The 23572-nt window shown below is 47.1% G+C and overlaps 1 protein-coding gene across 1 annotated transcript in view; it reads left to right on the forward strand.

The window, feature by feature from the left end:
* Window positions 1–3061: 3061 nt before the first annotated feature.
* Vdr (vitamin D receptor) overlaps window positions 3062–23572 on the forward strand; it is a 58900-nt gene continuing 38389 nt past the window's right edge. Inside the window, exon 1 of the mRNA XM_048365660.1 lies at window positions 3062–3641. Within this exon, the coding sequence (XP_048221617.1) occupies window positions 3626–3641 (16 nt within the window). The 5' untranslated portion in view covers window positions 3062–3625. The remainder of the gene's footprint in view (window positions 3642–23572) is intronic.

A 23572-nucleotide genomic window follows, 5' to 3' on the forward strand; every position in this document is an offset into this window, starting at 1 on the left:
CGGAGACGCCCATGGAGGGTTCCTCAGAAGAACACCACCAGCCATCTCTACCAGGGACACGGGAGAAGACAGGAATGGCTACCTGTAGGGAAAGCAAAGGGAAATGTGTTTTCTGTAGAGGAAGAAGGCATGGTTCACGCAGTCGTCTAGCTGGAGGAATTTAAATCTACTCTCCATGTAGTACAGGAATCATGCTGCCAGGGAGGCTTGGAGAGAAGGCAATGTCCTTCCAGAGGAAGCAGGGGCAAGAGGCAAGCATTATAGTAGAACAAGGAAGGGGTGGCATACTGGGAAAATGTATGAGATTCTTATCTCCAATTAACCAGCAAAATGTTGCAAGTGGAAGTGTGACTCAAATGGTAGAGCACCAGTCTTGATTGAAAAAGCTAAGAGACAGTTCCCAGGTCCTGAGTTCAAGTCCCAAGACTGGCACAGAGACAGAGAGAGAGAGACAGAGAGACAGAGAGATAGAGACAGAGACAGAGAGACAGAGACAGTGATAGAGGAGACAAGAGGAGAGGGGAGCATCCAAAGTCCTGGATTCAAGTGACTTTGTCATGTCTCAGCTTCAAAAATAGCAACAATTGCATACATCAGGTGTACAATAGGGAGAGTATTTTTAAATTTTTATTATAAAGGTGATGTACAGATGAGTTATAGTTACATAAGTCAGATAAGGAGTACATTCTTTTAGGACATTGTCACTCCTTCACTCTCAGGAGAGTATTTTCTATTCTGCGGTTATAATAGGTTGGAATGAAGATTAAATAAGATATTTTAAAAGTATTTTTGTATTTTACAACACTTCATACATGTGAAGTATCAGCTTCACTGCTATAGCCAAGAGCTATTAAAAAAAGAAGGCCACATAGGCAATAACTATGGCATACTTAATACTCATATACCGTGTGTGTGTGCGTGTGTGTGCGTGTGTGTGTGTGTGTGTGTGTGTGTGTGTGTGCATTCTGGGCTTGAATGCAGGGCCTGGGCACTGTTCCTTGGCATTTTCAACTCAAGGCTGATGCTCTACCACTTGAGCCACAGTTTTACTTCTGGCTTTTACTGGTTAACTGGAAGTAACTGTCTCATGGACTTTCCTCCTCTGAAAGCTTTGAGTATCAATCTCAAATCTCAGCCAATAGAGAACGATTCTTAGCCCAAATTTTCTATAGTCAGTTTTTGTAGTCACTCACAATCTCAGGTCTCAAGTTGTGCTGTAGTTTTCTTCTTTTCTCCCTCCTTCCTTCTTCCCTCCCTCCTTCTTCTTTTCCTTTTCCCTTCCTTCCCTCTCTCTTCCCTCCCTCCCTCCTTCTTCCATTTCTTCCTTCCCTCTTTTCCCTCCCTCCCTTCTTCTTCCTTCTTTTCTATCTCTCACTCCTTTCCTTCTTTCCTCCCTCCCTTCTTCCCCTTGCCTTTCTTCCCTCCTTCCCTCCTTCCTTCCTTTCTTTCCCTCCCTCCCTCCCTTCCTTCCTTCCTTCCTTCCTTCCTTCCTTCCTTCCTTCCTTCTTTCCTTCCTTCCTTCCTTCCTTCCTTCCTTCCTTCCTTCCTTCCTTCCTTCCTTCCTTCCTTCCAAACAAGTCTCAGCAGGGAGGAGAGAACTGAGAATAGAGGCTGGGAAAGCTGAGTTTAAATGGAGCTTGGATGAGAGTCACAACATCTGGACGTGTGCTGATATGTGGGATGATGCACCTCCAGGCTCTGCTACTCTGTGCTCTTGTATCCGAACTTTTGGAGTCTAGTTGAACTCCTCAGTCATCCGCAGCAATAACACCTCGGGATTTGCCATCCTTGCAGAGAGAAGAGCCCTGAATGGGCAAGCGCTCTCCACCTACTTGATGAGCAATGGCCAGGTCAGCTCAGGTGGAGGTGACGCACCTGGCTGGGACGTTCTCAGCTGGTTGGGCAGAACCAAGACAGCGGGGGTGGGCGGGGGGAGAAGGGAGGGTGGCAAGGAACACCACCGAAGATCACCAGCAGACACGTGGATGTGCTCTGTTCAAAACCATCCAAAACTGCTCCATTGGGGGCAGCAGTAGGCCTTGCCCCATACGCAATCGTGGCAGGTTTCACCAAGCAGAGTCTCCAAGGCGACCGTGCTGTGGTTGATCCCAAGTTAAGATGGTTACAAAGCCTGTACAGAGCGGGGCAGGAGAAGACAGGACCTGTGGGCGTGATGTGGGCGTGGTCGTAGGCGTGGTCTGGGCGGGGCGGGCCTCTGCGGGGCGGGGCCAGGTGCTGGGCTGTCTCTGCTTGTCAAAAGGCAGCAGCCGAGCCCAAGGCACCGGGAGGGAGCGTTGAGCAGCGTGTGCACCCGCCGGACCAGGTGCGGACCCGGGAGAAACGGGGATGGGGGGCTGGGGGTCTGAGCCAGGGTAGGATTCGAGGACAGGGTTTTAGGAGGGAGGAAGTCTCTCGATCCGAGTACTCGGATGTCAGCACTAGAGCCTCCAGTCGGAAGAGCAAACTTGGAGACGGTACTTGCCATGAGGTTGGAACACGGAGCCGGCACAGAGGTCTGACAAGGCTGAAGTCGGTGCCAGGCTGGCGAGGGGGGAAGGTTAAGACACCCCTTGGTGCGCAGGCGGCTCAGCTGCAGAAACTCGACCCCAGGACCCTGCCCACCACCATTTGGGTCAACAAGAGACAGCGTCTCCTTCCTCCGTGCGGCCCCTTGGCGTGGAGTGGAGAGATGGGAAGGGTCGCGACATCCCGGGCGTGGATGCTGCTAACGGGGTCTTCTGGGAGTCAGCCTGGGTAGCCTCACTCAGAATCTGTGCCATCCATGCGTGCTCTTCTCTAGTTGGGTAGTTTTCCTGACTTTTTTTTTTTTTAACCCAATGATTTGAGACCTAATTGGCTCTAAAGCACTAGATTTTACTTTTTCAGGAGATGAAACTTTGGGGTGGGGGGCGGGTAGTGGTAAGCAGGTGAATGGAGGAGACGATCTTAGGAAGTGGACCAGGAGAACTGAACATGAGGTGTGGGTGAGGATTCCGAAAAAGAGTTTAGTAAGGAATCGCTTCGGTCACCGACACCAGCGAGTCAGCAGCCCCCCTCTTCCAGGGATCAGGGGTTGAGAACCATTCTGCCCAGGCTGGCAGAGCCAGGGATCTCTGAGCCTAGGCCCTTCTTGCTCCTCCTTCTCCTCCTCCCTGTGGTGAGTGAGTCAGCCTCCTGTCTGGGCTCAGTTGCAGCCAGAGGGGCCAGAACCCAGGCAAGCAGTTGGGCAGGCATTTTCTGAGCATTGCAGGAGTTCCCCTGGGCAGAGTTCAGTTCTGTGGAAGGCTGTCTTCTTCACCCCCTAGCAAGGGAGTGTGGGGGAAGGGAGGAGGGGCTCAGACACCCAACCCAGAAGTGGTTGTTTGGGTGGCTCTGAGCTGATTCAGGAAGGGGATGACTGTAAAGGGATTATAGCTTTTGTGGTGAATCTACATCTCTTACCCTTCTCTGGGCTCAGAAGGCATATCCCAATACTCCCTTTCTCCCACCTTGTTAGCTAGGAGATGGGCATGGAGAAGAAATTGAGATGGTTGTAGAATCAGAAATCTGCAGAGAATACTTTGGCCCAGGCTAAGGAGTAGAGGTGGTTTGCTGATGTAGATTTTCTGGACCTAGGAACAACTCTATGAACCGAGAGTGTGGTATGTTGGGGGATCTTCCTCTCAAACAAGAGCTAGAGGAACTCTGGGCCTTTCTGACATAGTTTGGGGTCTAGCACACAGCCAGACCATAGGTCAGCAAGGATGATACTTTTTCTCTGGGTTTGTTTTGGGTAGCAGAGAACCCTTGGACAGAGAACAAATGCCCAGACCCCCCCCCCCCCATAACCTCCCATTCTATAGACCTGTTTGAGAAGAAATCCAAATCCAAGGAGGTAAGCCAGGCTGGGGAGCAGACTGTTGGATTAGCAGTCTAGGCTCTGGCTGAGTCTCATGGCTTTAGATTTGGCTGGTAGTGACCAAGGATGACTTTGCCCCTTACCAAGATTTGTTAAGGGGGGAGGGAGGAAGTGAGACAGAAAAATGAAGTAAGAACACAGAGAAAGGAAGAGGGTTAGGAAGTTTCCTCATCCTCGCCCATCACTTGTACATCAGCCTTTTATATTCAGAAGCGGGGAGAGGGAGGGTCTGGGTGTTGTTTAACGTGCTCTGATTATCTGCGGCTATGTTCCCTCATTCTTCTTTTTGTGTTCTGCCTCAGAACTGGTCTCCTTTCAGGACTGAGTCCTAGATGAAGTCTAAGAGAACTTCCCAGACCCTTATCCTCTGCCCCCCCCCCCACCCAGCACAGACAGCAGGTGTCAAAAGCCCTTCAATAAAGGAAAACCTGGGCAGGCTGAACCAAGTGGTTATCCAAGACAGGAGAGAAACTTGTGGTTGTTGCAGTCTTTACCTCACATCCTAAGGATGCTGGGGCCTCTGCTAGAAAGCTGCTATCACTTATGCATCAGTGGGGTTCTCAAAGGCAGGGAGCAAGGGCCAGGAGAATCTGGAAAACATTTAGGTTTGTGTCTACACAGAGTCTGAGGGATCCTGCTTCTCTCTGTCACTTCTGAAAGTCTATTTGGGATGCAGATAGAGGGAAGTAAGGAAATTACCAGATTTCACCAAGAGCCTTAAGCCAGTAGCTCATACCTCCAATCCTAGCATCTCAGAAGGATGAGATATGAAGATGGATGTTCAAAGCCATTCTGGGCAGACATATCCATAAGATTCTTATCTCTAATTAACCAGGAAAAAAAATCCAGAATAGTGGAGGTGTGGTTCAATTGGTAGAGTACCAGACTGAGCAAGAATACCAAGCAAGAGCACAAGGCACTGAGTTCAAGCCCCAGGATTGGCGCGCGCGCGCACACATACACACAGAGTCTCCTGTGTGTCTCAGTTTAGTGCCAGACCTACTGAAATGTGACAGGAAGCAGACCCCAGAGGACCAGCTTTATGATTAGGACTCCAGGAGGAAGAGCAACTCACAGACTCTCTTCCTACCACTGCCTAAATCCAACTGGGTTGATGCCTAGCTGTTGCTCTAAACTACCAGAGCCTTACTTTGAATTAATGCTTCTGTCTGATTGCTCCTTAACCTTTTCCCATCTTTCTGGATATGAGAGAAAGAGTGGCTGTATAGTGTATCATCCAAACCGGGATACTGTTGAGAGTAAAAGAGACTTTGTGTGGGTTAGCCAACACCATTGACATAAAGCAAATCTGTCTAGGGCAAACTGGAACATTTGGTCATCCTAGTGAATAGCCAAGCCACACACATTAATGGTGGACAATAGGGACAGGGGGAACTTAACATTTGATGGGGGAAATAAGGATAGGTAGCTGGCATGCATGGCTCACACCTATAATTCTAGCAACTCAGGAGACTGAGATCTGAGGATCACAGTTCCAAGCCAGTCCAGGCAGGAAAATCTGTGAGATTATTACCTCCATTTAACTACAAAACAAAAACCAAACAAACAAACAAAAACCTAAGCTGGAAGTGGAACTGTGATTCAAGTGGCAGAACACTAGCCTTGAAAACAAAAGCTCAGGGACAGCACTCAGACCTGGAGTTCAATCCCCAGGACACACATACACATGCAAAAGAAAAGGAAGGAAGGAAAGAACAAAAGAAGGAAGGAAGGAAGAAAAAAAGAAAGAGGGCAATAAAAAGAAAAAGGAAGGAAGGAAGAAAAAAGAAAGAGGGCGGTAAAAAGAAAAAGGAAGGAAGGAAGAAAAAAAGAAAGAGGGAGAGAAAAAGAAAAAGGAAGGAAGGATGAGAAAGAAGGGAGGGAGGGAAGGAATGAAGGAAAGAAAAGAGACAGAAAGAAAAGGGAGGGAAAGGAAAGGAGAGGAGAGGAAAGGAAAGGATAGCTTAATTCCGGAAGCAGCCCCAACACCCCAGCCTGCTCCCTGGGATTATCAGTTAATTCTAGTCTCTTCCCTGAGGGAAGCACTGCTCCCTGCCACCCTGTGGCAGGACCCAGCCCACTACTTGTGTGACTTCCTTTCACCCTTGACTTGTGAGTGGCCTCACCTCTGGTTTTTTCTGCCCCACCCCTACCTCATACAGGGACAGGAAGGCCTGCCAACTCCTCTTCAGTTCCCCCGAGGAACTGGGATGTGTGATAGAGCCAAGACTCAGCCCCATGCTTCCTCTTCCCTCTTCGCATCATCTCCAGCCCATTGGTTTTTTTTTCCTTATAGCTTCCTAAACTTCTGGGGAGCCAACTGTCCCATTGCACAGCAAAGTCCAGTTCAAAAGCGAGTTAACAACCAGGAAGGGAAGGGTGGCTAAACCTTGTCCAGGCAGATAATGAACACAGGTCACTTGTCATCAGGATCCCAGGAGGCATCCAAGGTCGAGACCAGAGAAGAGAGCAGATGCTCCACATGAGATGGAGTTCATTCCCACAGAGTGCTAGAACTTGCCTCTCCCATCTGGTCTGACTGTTGGGGAAATGGTCCAGGGTGGGGACAGATGGTTCTTGCTCAACCCAAGCTATAGGCGTTGGTGGCAGCAACAACATCCTGTGGTGGTGACATGTGCCCTTCCTTATGAGTTCGTGGGTCTCAGGGACCAGATGCTCAGAGAAAGATCCCTGGGGAGTGTCTCCCAGTGGTTCAGCGATGGCATGTGAATGCTTAGGGCATGGGGGAGGAGGGGGAGGGGGGACTCCTTCATGATTGAGTAGTGACTTGCCTCCTTTAGTAGAAAGAAATTTGTTCTCATCAGGATCCACAAAGGATACGAAGTGAATGTTTCTTAGGAAATCCCACCTTTGAAACAACAGGGGGCAGGGGCAGAAGGTGGTGAGACCCTTTGGCTGGCTAGGGCAGGCAGGGCAAGGGTGGCTGGTGGATACATGGCAGAAGCAGTAGGCAACTCCGTGAGTCTCGGCGTGTGTCATGCGTTTGCAAACCTGCCCTGCAGGTCCCGTGCCAAAGGAATAGACTAAGCAGTGTTCCCAGAACCAGATGCCACACAAAGTCCTCATTCTGTGCAGAGGAGAGTCCAGGTCCCTGCCTGGGGTGTGGGCAGTTCTGCCAGCGGGGAAGTGGAGTTTGGGCAGGACTCAGGAGCTTTGTTCCTGGGAAGCTGTTGCCTCTCGCTGGCCTTCTGATGACAAGTTAAAGCATTGAGGTGTGTTGTCAGGTGAGACATTCCAGGCTCTAGTAGAGACCCAGGAGGCTCAGGGCTTTGCTAGAGAGACATTTACTGTGTGCCACCTGCTGGCACTGGAGTTAGAGCTCCAGGAACAGTAGCTTACTCCCTTAGTACCTGGCACGGAGCTACTTACATGACAAGTACCATCTCCCAGTCTTGTGAGTCAGGAACCACTGCTTTGATGACCTGACAAGTGGGGAAACTGAGGCTTGGTGAAATTAAGCCAGGTGCTGAGATGAGCCAGTTTGTGAAGGGTAGTTCAAGACTCACATTCAGATCTGCAGGATGCCAAGGCTTGTAGCCTCCAGAAATTCTACCACCTCTACCTTCGTGGGACAGCCACAGGCCCTGTGTGCCATGCCTGGCACTTTTGGAGGCCTCGGATAAATGCATACAAGCACCAGGGTTAGAATTACTAACTAGTTTGAACAAGTTGACCTGAGAGCAGGCTTGGTTTGCCCAAAGGTTACTTTAAGGACGGTGGCACCTCTGCCAACACCTTTAGACCTCGAAGCCTCTGGCAGTCATAGGCACATACTCAAGTTAAAAGCAGTTTAAAAGAATCTGGAAGCATTGTACAGAGAGCTTACAAGACTTGAATGACCTGGAAGGCAAATAAAAAAATACTCTCCATTTTATCCATAATCTGCGCTATGCTAAGAGAAACAAGATTAAAAAGACCATTGTTGCGCTGGGAATGTGGCTTAGTGGCACAGTACTTGCCTAGCATGCATGAAGCCCTGGGTTTGATTTCCTCAGCACCACATAAACTGAAAAGGCTGAACGTGGCACTGTGGCTCATGAGGTAGAGTGCTAGTCTTGAGCAAAAAGAAGCCAGGGACAGCATTCAGGCCCTAAGTTCAAGCCCCAGGACTGCCAAAAAGAAAAAAGAGAAGACCATTGTCCCATTGGCAAATGGGGAACTAGTTTCTCCTTGCCTACCTGACCCCTACCCCCTCCAATTCTCCAAGCCCCTTGCTGTCCCTTAAGGGCCTCTGAACCCATTATCTCTTTAATCTCAGCAGTCTAGTTTTGGTGCACGTTTTTTTTTGGGGGGGGGGGGCAGTCCTGGGCCTTGGACTCAGGGCCTAAGCACTGTCCCTGGCTTCTTCCCGCTCAAGGCTAGCACTCTGCCACTTGTGCCACAGCGCCGCTTCTGGCTGTTTTCTGTATATGTGGTGCTGGGGAATCGAACCTAGGGCCTTGTGTATCCGAGGCAGGCACTCTTGCCACTAGGCTATATCCCCAGCCCCAGCAGTCTAGTTTTGGAATAAGTGCTATGATTCTAGACTGCAGATGGAAGGAGTGTTGTAAGTTTTGGAGGATTTTTGTTGCTGTTGTTTTTTGCCTGTATTGTGGCTTGAACCCACAGCCTTGCACTCTCACTCAATTTCTTTTGCTCAAGGCCCTCTTAGATCTTTCTGCCTGGACTGGCTTCAAACCACAATCCTCAGGTCTCAGTTTCCTGAGTATTTAGAACTTCATGTTAGTTCAAAACTACTTGAAACAACAGAAGAAACAGAATCTGAGTTATACATGGGTTCAAATCCTGCCTTCACCACTTTCTAGCTAGCAACTGAGGGCACATTTCCTAATCTCCACAAATCTCAGTGTCCTTATCTGTAAACTTGGGGTTTACAGTTTCTGTAAGACTGTGTGTGGGATAGATGAGACAAATCAGGGGCCTGGCACAAACTAGGCTCCCGGACATGGGCAGATATGGCCCGAGACACTGGGAATTGAACAGTACGAGAGAGGAGATGGAGACTCTTGCAAGTGTTTTCAAACTGATAGCCCTGAAATCTGTGCCTTGCTAGAGGATCCATAGAAACTCAACAATGGCTGTTTGGCATCTGGCTAACCTCAGATTTGGTCAATTGATCTCTCTTTATGCAGCTGTGTGCTAGATCATACGCTTCCAAGGATTTCTTAGCTTTTCTGGGACTTGGGTTCTTCAGTCTCCTTTGTTATTATGATTGTGATTTTAACTGTGAAATAACATTCTCACAGGGGTATACAATATACATATGTATGGATTACAGAATAATATTATATAACTCTCTACTAAGTTCCTAAATTAGAAATGTTCAGAGTGTCTTAAAAGTCCTTTGTGGCTTAGTGGTAGAGTGCTTACCTAGCATGCATGAAGCCTTGGGTTCGATTCCTTAATGCCATATAAACAGAAAAGACCAGAAGTGGTGCTATGGCTCAAGTGGTAGAATGCTAGCCTTGAACAAAAGAAACTCAGGCACAGTGCCCAGGCCCTGGGTTCAAGCCCCAGGGCTGGCAAAAAAATAAAATGTCCTTTTTCACTGGATACCAGTGACTCACATATGTAATCCTAGCTACTCAGAAGGCTGAAATCTGAGGATCCAGGTTCAAAGTCAGCCCAGGTAAGAAAGTCCATAAGATTCTTATTTCCAATTAACCACAAAAAAATGTTGAAAATGGAGCTGTGACTCAAGTGGTAGAATGCCAACCTTGAGCAAAAAAAGCTAAGGGACAGCATGCAGGTCCTAGAACACAAACACACACATTTTCTCTCCCCGCCTCCCCCAGGTAGATTTTGGTTATTTCTTTGCTTTGCTTTATAAGTTATCATCCATATGTGGGGTTTTTTTGTTTATATTTTTATTTTTGTTTTTGCCAGTCCTGGGGCTTGAACTCAGGGCCTGAGCATTGTCCCTGGCTTCCTTTTGCTCAAGGCTAGCACTCTACTACTTGAGCCACAGCTCTACTTCTGGCTTCTTCTGTTTATGTGGTGCTGAGGAATCGAACCCAGGGCTTCATGCATGCTAGGCAAGCACTCTACCACTAAGCCACATTCCCAGCCCCATCCATATGTGTTTTACAAAACAATATATTGTTATGTTTTACCTGGCCTTGAAGTTTACATCCATGCATCCTCTGTGCTTCTTTCACTCAATATCACTTATTCCACCTTTGATGGTACTGGAGTTTTGAACTCAGGGCCTTGACCCTTGCTAGGCAAGTGCTCTACCTTTTCAGCCACATTTCTAGCCCTTTTACTTTTCACTACTTTTTCAATAGGGTCTCACTTTTTGCCTGGGCGAACCTGGATATTCATGCATCATATATAGCTGAGATATGTCAGGTATACACTATGGTATCCAGTTTTCATTGGTCTCATGAACCCCATGAACAGCCTGGCCTTAATCCTTCCGATCTCAGCCTTTTATGTACACCTTTTATGCAGCTGGAATGACAAGTATAAACCACCATTGTCCAACTTGTTGGTTGAGATAGGGTCTTGCTAATGTTTTGCTAGGGCCGGCCTTGAATTGTCATCCTCCTCATTCCTGCCTCCTAGATAACTGGGGCAACAGCTGTGCACCACCAAGCCTGGTCTGCATTCTTTTCACCACCTGATATAGACTTCATCTTTAAATTGAAAAAGGCACATTAAATGCAGCCCCTTTTAAGTTGAGACGGTATTGCTCAGGGCCAAAGGAGCTGGTTTCTGGCTGATGTGTGTATTTTGTGATGCAGTGTTCATGGGTGATCCCATAGAGGCCACAGCCTGACTTGGAGGGCTGGGCTTCCATGTGCAGTTGAAGCCCTTCCACCAATACCGGACAAGGCGTCCTGTGGCTCTACATTCTGCTCAAAACATGGTAGTTTCTTTAGATCAGTCAAGAGCCTGGGGTCAGCCTTGAGTACCCACACACCAAACTGCATATTGGTCATGTGGAATGCGAAGTGTATGTGTTTTTTTCCGGTATTCATTTTAGGGAAGGACATAAAGTATCAGCACCATGTGTGAGCTAGCTAATCGGTACGTAGGGCTGGGACACATTCATTCAGGGCTTCATGATTATTTAAGAGCTTCAGGTAAGATGGACGAGTGTTTAAAAACCTCGAATTGGCCAATTGTGTGGAGTCTGGTTTTGGACTTGGGCTTTGGGGCTTGTCCCATCTGTGAAGGAGGGAATGGAAGTAGGATTGAAGGAAAGGGACAGAAGGTTACCAGGGGAAAGGGAGCCAAAGATGTGCAAAGAATCCTTTTCCCTGCCAAAATGGAACAGCCTGCCTGGCAGTGCTGAGGAGCTGAGCTGTTAGATGCCCCCAGCATCCTGGTAGCCACATAAACAGCCAGCTGCCCACCCACCCAGCCACCCACACAACTAAAGAATGTGGCTGGCTGGGCACTAGCCTGGGCCACCCCAGCCTTAAAGTCTGTAATTACTCAGCCAGTCTGTGCCTGTCAGTTCCAGGGGCAGGCAAGTGCTTCTGCCCTGGGCTTCACTTTGCCTGCCAGACCTAAGCTAGGCTCCACAGAAGGGCCCTGCCTCTTTTTCTCCCCCACCCCCACCCCAACACCTCTCACCTCCACCCAGAGCTTCTCCCCCTACACCAACCTTTGATCCTTAAGAGGTTACTATATTATCTAATCGTTGAAAATCATTTTAACCTGGGGTTAGTACAACTGCTATGGTCCAGGCATTGTGTTATATGTGTTTATTTTCCTTCCATGTACTTTCTCACTTATGCCTTTCAAGAATCCTAAGAAATAGGTAATTGTATCCCTATTTTAGGAAGTGAGAACTGAGGTTCTAGGAGATCCAGAGGCTAAATATTTTGCCCAAAGTCATCAAGGTGGTAATTTCAAGTAAATTTGAATTTAGGTCATTTTAAGTGAAACAGGGATGTCCCTTTTGTCACTTGCCCCTGCTGTTTTTTTTTTTTTTTCTTCAGTGTGTCCTGGTTGCCTAACTTAGTGTCTTCTACACCTTCCTGTCCATAGAAGGCTAGAAAATAGGCAGGCAAGTGGTGCCTGCCCAAGTGAATGGGGCAGTTCCAAACTGGCCAGGAAGGTTCTGGAAAACACCTTCAGGGCAGAGTTCTTTGTTCCACACGGCTCTGAATTTCCGGATTTCTGCCAGGGGTGGGAAGTTACCTCTGCCCAGCCTATTTGGCAAGCACACTCATATCTTGGGTGCCATGATGTTCGGCAGTGGAGGATGGGATGCCTCGGGTAAAATTCCATTAGAATGAACTCCATTTGAGATCTGATTGGCTTTGTTGAAATCCTATGTGCAGCCTGAGAAACTGGAAGTGAAGAGGAGCCAATGTGAAGCTGGGTGTCTTTTAGTAAGGCCCTCAAAGTTTTGGATCCTCGAAGGAGAAAGGAGGAAAGAGATTCAGCCTGAGTCCTTCTTCAATGTCAAGTGCCTGAACTGTCCTGGGCAGGCCTGGGTGGGGTGCATAATTTCACCTGAATGACAGTGCTGTCATTCTGTTCAATTATCCTCTATGCTCATGGAACTTGAGCCCCAAGAACAGATAGGAGTCTTAGCACTGAAGTGTCCCAGTTCAAGCTAGTACTTAATGCATCACAGATCCACTCAGCAGTTCTTCATTGGATGGAAACATGTTTAGATGTTTCTCCTGAGCTGGAAAGAACTGTTGTGTGGTGTGGTTAAGTCATCTTAACAAACTGGACTCAAAGCTGATTGATGCTTGTAATCGTAATTACTCAGGTGAGACCTAAGGATCGCAATTAGAAGCCAGCCTATGCAGGACCGTCTGCGAGACTCTTATCTCCAATTAATCAGCAAACACCAAGACATGGAGCTGTGGCTCAAGTGGTAAAGCACTAGCCTTGAGCAAAAAAAAAAAAAAAAAAAAAAAAAAAAAAAAGAAAGAAAGCCAAAAGATAGCACCCAGGCCCTGAGTTCAAGTCCCAGTACCATCCACTCACCACCAACCCCAACACCAACAAAACCAAGCTGGGCTCACTCAGCTCAGTAGTATCTCAATGTATCAACTATACACAGTAACAAGTACTAATATTGCTGACAGGTGCTTTGTGCTACTCCTGCATGCATGACTTGAATCCTTCAAGCCTGAGAGGAATGCACTATTGTTTTTCTCATTGCACACAGGAGGAAACAGAGACTCAACACAAGTAATTGGTTCTGGTCACACTGCAGCAGTTTTTTGAACTGCATCTTCTGATCATAGAGTGATGCTGTCACTGTGGGATGGTACACAGAGGCAGGGACAGGGCAGTTAGGGAGCCAGAGGGGGACAGATCTCAATTCAGTGGACCACAGGCATCAGCCAGGTCTGGCTAGGTAGCTTACCTTAGACCAAAACAGCTACTGGAAGTATAGCCCGGTGTGGCCACGAGAGCTAATTTTAAAAAAAAGAAAAAAGAAAAAAGGAAGCTGGGCATCTAGATTTTTTCCAAGAGTGCAATTTCTCTGTTTTAAAGCCTTGAAAATGAAGTTTTAAAATTTGCTGTCACCATTGTGAACGGTGGGCAACAGGCCACATCTCAGCCAGATTTGGCCTGGCTTTTTCCCTTCCTTCCTTCCTTCCTTCCTTCCTTCCTTCCTTCCTTCCTTCCTTCCTTCCTTCCTTCCTCCCTCCCTTCCTTCCTTCCTTCCTTCCTTCCTCCCTCCCTCCTTCCCTCCTCCCTCCCTTCTTTCCTTCTTTCTTTCCTTCTCTCTCTCTCCCTTCCTCCTCTCTTTCCTCCTCTCCCTCCTCCCTCCCTCTCTACTTCCCTTCCCCCTTTGCCCTTGTCCTTCCTTCCTATTTGTGCCAGTACTGGGGTTTGAACTCAAGACCTCATGCTCTCACCTGGCTTTTTCCTTCAAGCCTGGCATTCTACCACTGGAGGCATACCTCTGTTCGTAGGTGTTTTGTGTGTGTGTGTGTGTGTGTGTGTGTGTGTGTATGTGTGTGTGTGTGTGTGTGTGCTGGTTAATTGCAGATAAGAGTCTCACAGATTTATCTGCACAGGTTGGCTTCAAACCTTGATTTTCAGATCTCGGAATCTTGAGGAGCTAGGATTACAGGCCTGGGCCTCCAGTACCTGGCACATCTTGTGTGCCTCTATCTTTGAGCAGTGGGTAGTTACATAGAATAGGTGCACATACATACAGGGGAGCCATTTTAGAAAAAATCCCCTTACTAAAGAATGAATGACCAGGGGCTGGGGATATGGCCTAGTGGCAAGAGTGCTTGCCTCGTATACATGAGGCCCTGGGTTCAATTCCCCAGCACCACATATACAGAAAATGGCCAGAAGTGTCGCTGTGGCTCAAGTGGCAGAGTGCTAGCCTTGAGCACAAAGAAGCCAGGGACAGTGCTCAGGCCCTGAGTCCAAGCCCCAGGACTGGCCAAAAAAAAAAAAAAAAAAAAAGAATGAATGACCACTCTTTGGAGAGTTATCAACAAATCTTTAAGAGTGATACCCCTGAATGAATTCCACCTTCCTCCATTCCTCCCCTCTTCTCTTTCACCCTCTCATACTCTGTCTAAGCAGAGATTTTGCCCCCCCCCATATATATTAGAAGCAAAGTCATGTGAGAAAAATAAAAAAGAAACTGACAAGTAAAAAAAGAGTCTCTAAGCAAAACAACCAACCCTTGGAAAGTTTGGAGATGAGCTGAGGATCGGTGGGGCCTCTATGCAAGTCCTCTGTACTTCACAGCAGTGTGGAGGGTACTGAGGATGGGGGTCAGTGCTCTACCACTGAGCCCGCCAAGGAGTTCCCCCACATCCAATGTACATTTGGCTCTCCCAGACCAACAGAGGGACACCTCACACCATGAATTTGTGTCTCTTTATAGCTTCTACTTCTTACCTGAATTTATTCTTCCTTTATACTTAAATACTTAGAAGAATAATAGTAAAATAATAGCTGATGTTTTAATAAACAGTTTTCATAACACCTGTTTTATTTTTGTTGGTCATGGGGCTTGAACTCAGCTGTTCCTGAGCTCTTTCTCTCAAGGCTAGTGCTCTACTGTTTTGAGCCACAGCTCCACTTCTGGTTGTCTGGAAATGAGACTCTCACGGGGACTTCTCTGCCTGGGCTGGCTTTGAACCATGATCCTCAGATCTCAGCCTTCTGAGTATCTAGGATTACACAAGTATTAGTTACCAGTGCTTGGCTTCATACCACATTTTAAATATTTTGTCTTAAGCCTGGCACCAGTGGCTCATGCCTGAAATCCTAGGTACTCAGGAGGCAAAGATCTGAGGATCATGGTTGAAAGGCAGCCTGGGCAGGAAAGTCTATGAGACTCATCTCCAATTAAGCACCAAAAAAGCTGGAAGTAGAACTGTGACTCAAGTGGTAGAGTGCTAGCCTTGAGCCAAACAAGCTCAGGGACAGTGCCCAGGCCCAAAGTTCAAGCCCCAGGACTGGCACAAAAATAAATAAATAAATAGTTTATCTCAACGGATACAACAAACATACAATTGGCAGACAGGTGTAGTATTCTCTTTTCAGAGGCTCGGTAAAGTAGCCATGTTTTCCTTCCTCCTGCTTGCATTCTTGGAGAGGGCAGGATCTATAGAAGGACATGCGCTCCCAGCTCACACACCTCACTCTCCACCCACGTTTCCAAGTAGTTGAAGGAGGGTCTCACATCAGTGCGTGAACCCCATGGTGAGTGGTTCACCATAGTTCCCACCTCTCTGAGAAGCCTGGCTGCTGAGGGAGCAGGGTGTGGGCATGGAAAGGGCCCTCAGCGGATGGTGGCCCATGGCCAACTTCCTCCCTAAGCCCACCCCCACCATCCATCATAGTGAGCCATTACCCTGAAAGCTGGGCAGAAAATAGCTCACTCAAGGGAATTATTTTTGTCTCTGTTAAACTTCAATCCAAGGCTCCTGAAGAGTCTGGCTGCAGAGCTATTTTTCAGTTCAGGGGGAGTTCTGGGAAAAGAAGGGGAAGCAGTGGGTGGAGAAGCCACCACCTCTCCTCTTCCCCCTCCCCCACCCCTTGGGGGGGGCAGGAAAGGGCCACGGCCACTCTAATTCTGCTCATCAGCTGCCCAACTGGCAGTCACTCGCGCTGACACAGTACGGCCTAACCAAGCAGCGGGAACTGGCTTTCCCCCAACAAATCTTTTACCTGAGGCAGACTCTGAGCTGACCCCATTCAGTTTCTTCTCCAGGATGAATGCCTCTGTGGAGAATAGAGGCCCACATGGGCAGCAGCCCTTCTTCATGGCAGCTAGGAGGGCTTCGGGACTGCTAGGAAAGAGGAAGCTTATTTCCCTGGAGAACCTGGGTTTAGTGTAACCTTTGTCCCGAGGGAGCATTCACGGGAAGCTGCTCTGGGAATTAAATCTGTTCCCTGGGCACCAAAGGGAAACAAGGAAGAGGGAGATGGTTAATGGGGAAGGGTTGGGAAAGGCAGGTTGTCGTTAGAGTTCATGTTTTAGGACAGCTCTTTCCTACCCGTGTGTGGCAATGAAGGACAGTTCTCCACATAGATTATACATTATTGTATCTTTTTGTTCTGGTCCTGGGGCTTGAACATAGAACCTGGATGCTGTCCCCTGAGCCTTTCACTCAAGGTTAGTGCTCTACCACTTGAGCCACAGTTCTACTTTCAGCTTTTTAGTGGTTGACTAGAGATGAGTCCCATATACTTTCCTGACTAGGCTGGTTTCAAACTGTGATTCTCAGATCTCAGTCTTCTGAGTAGCTAGTATTTCATTGTAGGCCACCAGCACCTGGCTGGACTGATATATTCAAACAGTAAGATTATCTTCAATCATAGTTTTAAGGGTAAGATGAGGCATGTATTATTATCCAGGTATGAATTTCACAAATTATGGGTTGGCCTGTGCCTATACATAGATACAATTTTTTCTCTAGGTCCATAGTACAGGTTGTGGGCATGTGTGTGTGTGTATTTGTGCTTGATGCCCTTCCTTAAGAGTGATTCCTGGCAACAAGCAAGTGACCTTTTTGGCCAGGACTGCTGAAAGAGCTGAGTGGCCTGAAGGCAGGTTTGGAGATCCAAAACACTGTGTGGTATCAGCTCTTACTGCGCCCAGCAACCATACCTGACACCCCTCTCCGCTCTCCCCCAGAAAAAGAGTGATGAATGAAGGAATAATTGACTGGTGAGTTATTCAACTTCCATCTGTCTTTGTTAAACTATATGTTCCTTAGATTTTTCTCTCATGGAAAACACCTTTTGCTTCCTAAGCTGGGCTGATTTTCCCAGAAGTCTTTCCTCTGTCTTTCCCTTCAAGCTCAATAACTCACGCTCTGATTCCAAGCATTAATGACTCTCCCAGCAGCTCTGGGTCTACCATAAAGGACCCTCAGCTGGCTGTGGAAGAGACTTTCTGCTTGGCTGACCTCTGCAAAACTTTCTCAATGAACCAATGAAATCTTAAAAGTTTGGTACTCTGCTGGACTCTCCTCTCACTTCTCACACCTGTAATCCTAACTACTCAGGAGACTGAGATCTGAGGATCACAGTTTGTTTTTGCCAGTCCTGGGACTTGAACTCAGGGCCTGGGGACTGTTTGCTGAGCTTTTTGCTCAAGGCTAGCACTCTACCACTTTAACCACAGTCCCACTTCTGGCCTTTTCTGTGTATGTGGTACTGAGAAATGGAACCCAGGGCTTCGTGCATTCTAGGCAAGCGCTCTATCACTAAGCCACAATCCAAGCCCCTGAGGATCACAGTTTAAAGCCAGTCTGGGAAAGAAGTCTGTGAGATTCTTATCTGTAGTTATTTATCAAAAGGCTAGAAGTGGAGCTGTGGCTGAAGTGGTAAAGCCTTGAGCCCAGAAACTCAAGAACAGAGCCCAGGCCCTGAGTTCAAGCCCCTGAACCGGGACACTCACACTGAAAAAAAACTTGGCACACAGAATTCAGTGTGGGGCTAGGAAGATGGCTTAGTGGTTGTGTGCTTCCCTAGCATGCATGAAGCTCTGGGTTTGATTCCTCAGTACCACATAAATGAGAAAAGCCAGAAGTGGTGCTGTGGCTCAAGTGGTAGAGTGAGCAAAAGAAGCTCAGGGACAGTGGCCAGGCCCTGAGTTTAAGCCCCAGGACTGGCAAAAAACAAACCCTCAAGTTTACTGCAAGTATGCAGTAGAGCAAATAATGGAATCTAATTCCTGTGGGTTTTTAACATAAGCATGATCTCTTTGTGGTCCTTACCCACTCACTCTAATCATATTGGACTGACCTGTTCCTTGTGCCTTCCTTTGTGCTTCCCAGCCTTTGTGTGGACAGCATCCCCTGCCTACAGCCTGGCTTTCCCTCCTACCACCACCAATTTGAACTCTTTTGCTTCTTTCTTGGCAGATGGGAAAGGGACCATCTCCAAAGAGCTGACTTTTCTCTCTTCTTACCAAGGCTAAGGGCTCTCCTACATGTTCCTGTCCTTCCTTGTGTTTTTCTGTCCAGTAGCATTGGTTAAAATACTCAGTTGAATGGTTCTGTAGAGCATAAGCTTCAAAAAGGCAGAGTATGTTTTCTCCCCGTCATGTCTCAAACTTCCAGTATAGGCCTTGCTATGTAGTCAGTGTTCAGAACTAGACAAGTGGGGGGGTGGGGGGACGAGGGTCATCATCAAACACTAAGCTGCAGCTAGGTGCTGGTGGCTCACGCCTGTAATCCTAGCTACCAGAAGGCTGATATCCAGGGATGGCAATTTGAAGCCAGCTCCAGGAAGAAAGTCCATGAAACTCTTATTTCCAATTAATCAGCAAAGAGCCAGAAGTGGAGTGACAGCCTTGAGTGAAAAAGCTATAGGACAACACCTGAGGGCCAGCACCTGCACAAAAACAAAACAAATAAATAGCCAGCTGGGCGCCAGTGGCTATAATCCTAGCTACTGAGGAGGCTGAGATCTAAGCATCTCAGTTTGACAACAGCCTTAACAGAAAAGTACCCATGAGACTCTTATCTCCAATTAACCAGTCAAAAAAATGAAGTGGCACTGTGGCTCAAAGTAGTAGGGGGCTAGCCTTGAGCTGAAAAGCTCAGGGACAGCACTCAGGCCCTGAGATCAAAACCCACAACTGACAATAGATAGATAGATAGATAGATAGATAGATAGACAGATAGATAGATAGATAGGTAGGTAGATATTAGATAGGTAACCAAAAGAATAAATAAATAAGATGATCCATCTCCCCCTACACCAAATAGCCAGAATTACAGAAGCCTCAGACAGTGGAAGAATGTAAAAATGTGGCTTTCTGGCCAATGTTTGTCTGGGCTTTTAGGACTGAGCTAGTATCTGCTTAATCCGACCCAACCCTACCCCCACAGCCCTTCTTGGGGTCCTGCAACTCTTCCTATTGTCCTGGAGTTCCCAAGGATTGTTCTAACAACAATAGCTAATTGTTCTTTTGTGTCCAAGACTGGGACTAGAACTTGGTATCTGACACTTTTGCTTATTAGCTGGTGCTCTACCACTTGAGCCATGCCTCCAACTCTGATAGCTAACTTTTATTACCTTGCAGTGCATCCCTTCTGAGTACTCCTCAGAGATCCATGTACTTCATCCTCACTGTAGCTTTGAGATCCAGGGACCACCATGGCTCTTTTTATAGATGAGAAGCCAGGAATGGGCTCTGGGGGAAGCTGGACACTGATTCTGGAGCGAAGAGGGCCTAGATGCTCAAGGTGGCTGGAAGTAAGCTAGGCTGAGGATCCAATGCTGGGGACCACCAGTATCTTGGAAATATAAGAAAACTCAGTGATTCCATGATCACACCAGTCAGGAAGGAAAATAAAGAAATGCAGCCTGTCCAGTGGTCGCTTGGGACAAGGAGGGCTGGGCCTCAAAGGGGTCTGCCTGAGGGAGAGTAGACTCGGGCCTTGAGGACTCAGGCTGAGGGTTCCAGCAATGATACACTTATCCTGGAGAGAGGCACCCAGGACACCTAGAGCTGAGCTTAGGGATGTCTCAGAAGAAAGAAGCAGCTCAGTTGTCCTGAAGTCAGAAAGAAAGCAAGAAAGAGTGGGAGAGGGAAAGAGAAAGAGAAAGAGTAAGAAAGAGGGGAAGGAAGGAAGGAAGGAAGGAAGGAAGGAAGGAAGGAAGGAAGGAAGGAAGGAAGGAAGGAAGGAAGGGAACCACAAAAAAAAATCTCATTTAGCTATCAGCTACATGGGCAATATCAGTCATTGGATCCAGAGAAGTCAGGACCTACTTTCTCTGTACTGTTGGTGCTCACTCTTTGGGACTGCCTCAGTTTCTTTTACTTGATCTCCACTAGCATCAGGCAAATAGCCTCCTTGTCTTACCATTTTTGCCTGGATCAAATATCTTAGCCAAATACCCCCATCCAAATATCCCAGGAAAACCTGAGTAGAGAAAGATCTAGCTGGCATATCACTTTCCTCTAAATATTTCTTGGCCATTCTAAGGCCTTGCTTCCTGTCTTTTCATTTATTTATTTATTTATTTATTTATTTATTTATTTATTTATCTATCTATCTATTGCTGGTCCTGGGGCTTGAACTCAGAGCCTAGGTGCTGTCCCTGTGCCTCTATGTGCTCAAGGCTAGCACTCTACTATTTGAGCCACAACGCCACTCCCAGCCTTTTCTGAGTAGTTCATTGGAGATAAGAGTCTCACAGACTTTTCTTCCTGGCCTGGCTTTGAACAGTGATCCTCAGATCTCAGTCTGCTGAGTAGCTAGGATGATAGGCATGAGCCACCAGCACCAAGTTCTTGCCTCATGTCTTTAGCCATGAAGGCAGAAACCAAGAGCTGGAATTGGTCAGGCAGGAAGAAAGGAGTGATGCTTGCCCACCTTTCTGATAAGAATCTGTCCGTGGTGGGTGGCCCCGCCGCAGTCTGCAGTAAGGACTTTTATAGGGTCTTGCCAAAGAATGCTACACCTACCCTAGAAAGCTGCCCAGGTCAGCAATCAGATTTCTCAGAACGTAGCCAGGGTGGAGGTAGGCAAGCACTCTCCCTCGTTAAGTGGCCTTGGACAAGTCAAGTTTCCTCAGATGGCCTCAGTGTCCTGAGCTGTAAACCCAGGGAGCTAGGTTTTACGACCTATAATGGGAACAGCGCCCTATGCTTGACTGGCCACTGTAGCTTCCCACACTCACTAGCAGTGACGGGGCCTGCCTGCCTGTTACCTGCAGAACAGTAATCGGCCTAGAAATCTTGTTGACAAAGCTGAGGGCAGAGTTTCCACTGGAAAAAAGCAGCTTGCAGAAATAATGGTTGCCGATAAAACATGGAAATTGATCTAAAGTAAGCAGGGGCTCCACTCCACTGCCTGGGGCCTCTGTGTGCTGCTAAACTCCAAGAAGCTGCTAAGAGAGACTACAGTCACCAAGACAGAGTCTTAGTGAATGGCAGTTTGTAGCATCTGTCAGGAAACCCTGTACACCCTCATACTGTATGGATATCAGTCCATAAGTTATTATTTTTGTGGGGGCAGAGCTGCTACTGGGGCTTGCACTCCAGTCTTCAAACTCTCACCTTCAAACTCTTTTTCTCTAAAGACTTGCTGCTCTACCACTTGGGCCACACCTCTACTTCTAGCTTTTTGCTGGTTAATAGGAGATAAGAGTCTCTATGACATTCTCCCCCTACACAAACACATTTAAGTCTGGCTTTAAATTGTGATCCTCAGATCTCAGCTTCCCTAGTAGTTAGGATTATAGGCATGAGCCACACTACTCAGCCCAGTCCATAACTTTTTTTAAAAAATTATTTTATTTTTATTGTCAAGGTGATGTACAGAGGGGTTACAGTTACATACATAAGGCAGTGAGTACATTTCTTGTTCAACTTGTTACCTCCTCCCTCATTTTTCTCCCACCTTCCTTCCTCCCCAGTCCCCCCACCCCCGAATTGTACAGTTGGTTTACAGCATATTGTATGGTTTTTTTTTGTTTTTTTGTGTTTTTTTTGCCAGTCCTGGGCCTTGAACTCGGGGCCTGAGCACTGTCCCTGGCTTCTTTTTTGCTCAAGGCTAGCACTCTGCCACTTGAGCCACAGCGCCACTTCTGGCCATTTTCTGTGTATGTGGTGCTGAGGAATCGAACCCAGGGCCTCACTAGGCCATATTCCCAGCCAGCATATTGTTTTGTAAGAATTGCTGTTGCATTGGTTCACCTAGTTCAAATAAACATATACACAATACCAAGGGTACCAAAATCAAATACTGGGGCTGGGAATATGGCCTAGTGGCAAGAGCGCTTGCTCTCGGTTTGATTCCCCAGCACCACATATATGGAAAACGGCCAGAAGGGGCGCTGTGGCTCAGGTGGCAGAGTGCTAGCCTTGAGCGGGAAGAAGCCAGGGAAGGTGCTCAAGCCCTGAGTCCAAGGCCCAGGACTGGCAAAAATAAACAAAAACAAACAAACAAACAAAAAACCAAAATCAAATACTGTGACAACAGGGGTAAAACCATAGGAAATAAAAACAAAAGAAAAAGGCATAATTTCACATAGTATGTTGAAAATAACAACAATGATAAAGCACTTCCATGGCTTTCATCAGCTCCACAAAGATATTCCCCAAACAGTTGATTAAGAGCCATCTTCATGGTTAAACTTCCATGAACTAGCTCATAGGATGAGCTTTCTGAGCATAGAACCATCTATAAAGTATCCAAAAAGCATGGGAGACAGTCGTCTATCAAGAAAAATATTCATATATGGGCTAAGAATAAGATTGTTTTGCTAGAACATTCTAGAAGGGATTTAAGACAGATTAGATGAATGATGCTAACTTATCTTCCAATCTTGAAATTTCCTGAGATGACTGGTTTGTATTGAGTCTTACTTTGGACTATTGTAATGTCAACCATTCTTGTTCATACTTAAAATATGTGTGTATAGAGGAGATGCAGATGCTACAGGGCAAGAAGTAGTTTGGGCTGGGCATTGGTGGCTCATGCCTGTAATCTTATTCAGAAGGCTGAGATCTGAGGATCTCAATTCAAAAATCAGCCTAGGAAGACAAATCATTGAGACTCTTATCTCCAATTAACCAACAAAAAAATAGGACGTGGAGGTGTGGCTCATGTGGTAGAGTGTCAGCCTTGAGCAAAAAAGCAAGTGAGAGCGTGAGGTTCTGAGTTCAAGTCCCAGTACTGGAACATGTGAGCACACGCGCGTGCGCCCCCCCTCCCCACATATACATGCTTGTATGAAGCCTGTTTATACAGCACACTTCCCCTTTCCTCATTTTCTACCTCTTTTCCTACTTCTTACTTCTTCTGGGAAGTAACACTGAGGTTTCTAGGTTCAAGGAGAGAATGGTGTAGAAGGAAGAAACAATGTCACTTTAGCTGTCACTCTGCCATGCCTTAGTGATGCGTTAGAATAAAGAGATGACAAATGAAAAGCTAGTGCTCATCATTGCATGTACAGTGTCAAAGAATGACCAAAATAGCAAGCAAAGGCATGTGCACACAGTCCATGTGCAGTTGAGGTTGCAAATACATGGACCTGGCTACTCTAGAGTCCACCGGATGGCTCACATTGGAGGTGCCAATTTTAGGGGGAAAATGTTCTCCTCTCCACAAAAATGATTTAGTTTTTCATCTATTTCTAGGAGAAGTGAGAGATTTGAATGTCCATAATTTTGAGTGTGTGTGCCAGTCCTGGGGCTTGAGCTAAGGACCTGTGCGCTGTCCCTGG

The sequence above is a fragment of the Perognathus longimembris genome, chromosome 1, assembly GCF_023159225.1.
Source record: "Perognathus longimembris pacificus isolate PPM17 chromosome 1, ASM2315922v1, whole genome shotgun sequence".
NCBI classification, from domain to species: domain Eukaryota; kingdom Metazoa; phylum Chordata; class Mammalia; order Rodentia; family Heteromyidae; genus Perognathus; species Perognathus longimembris.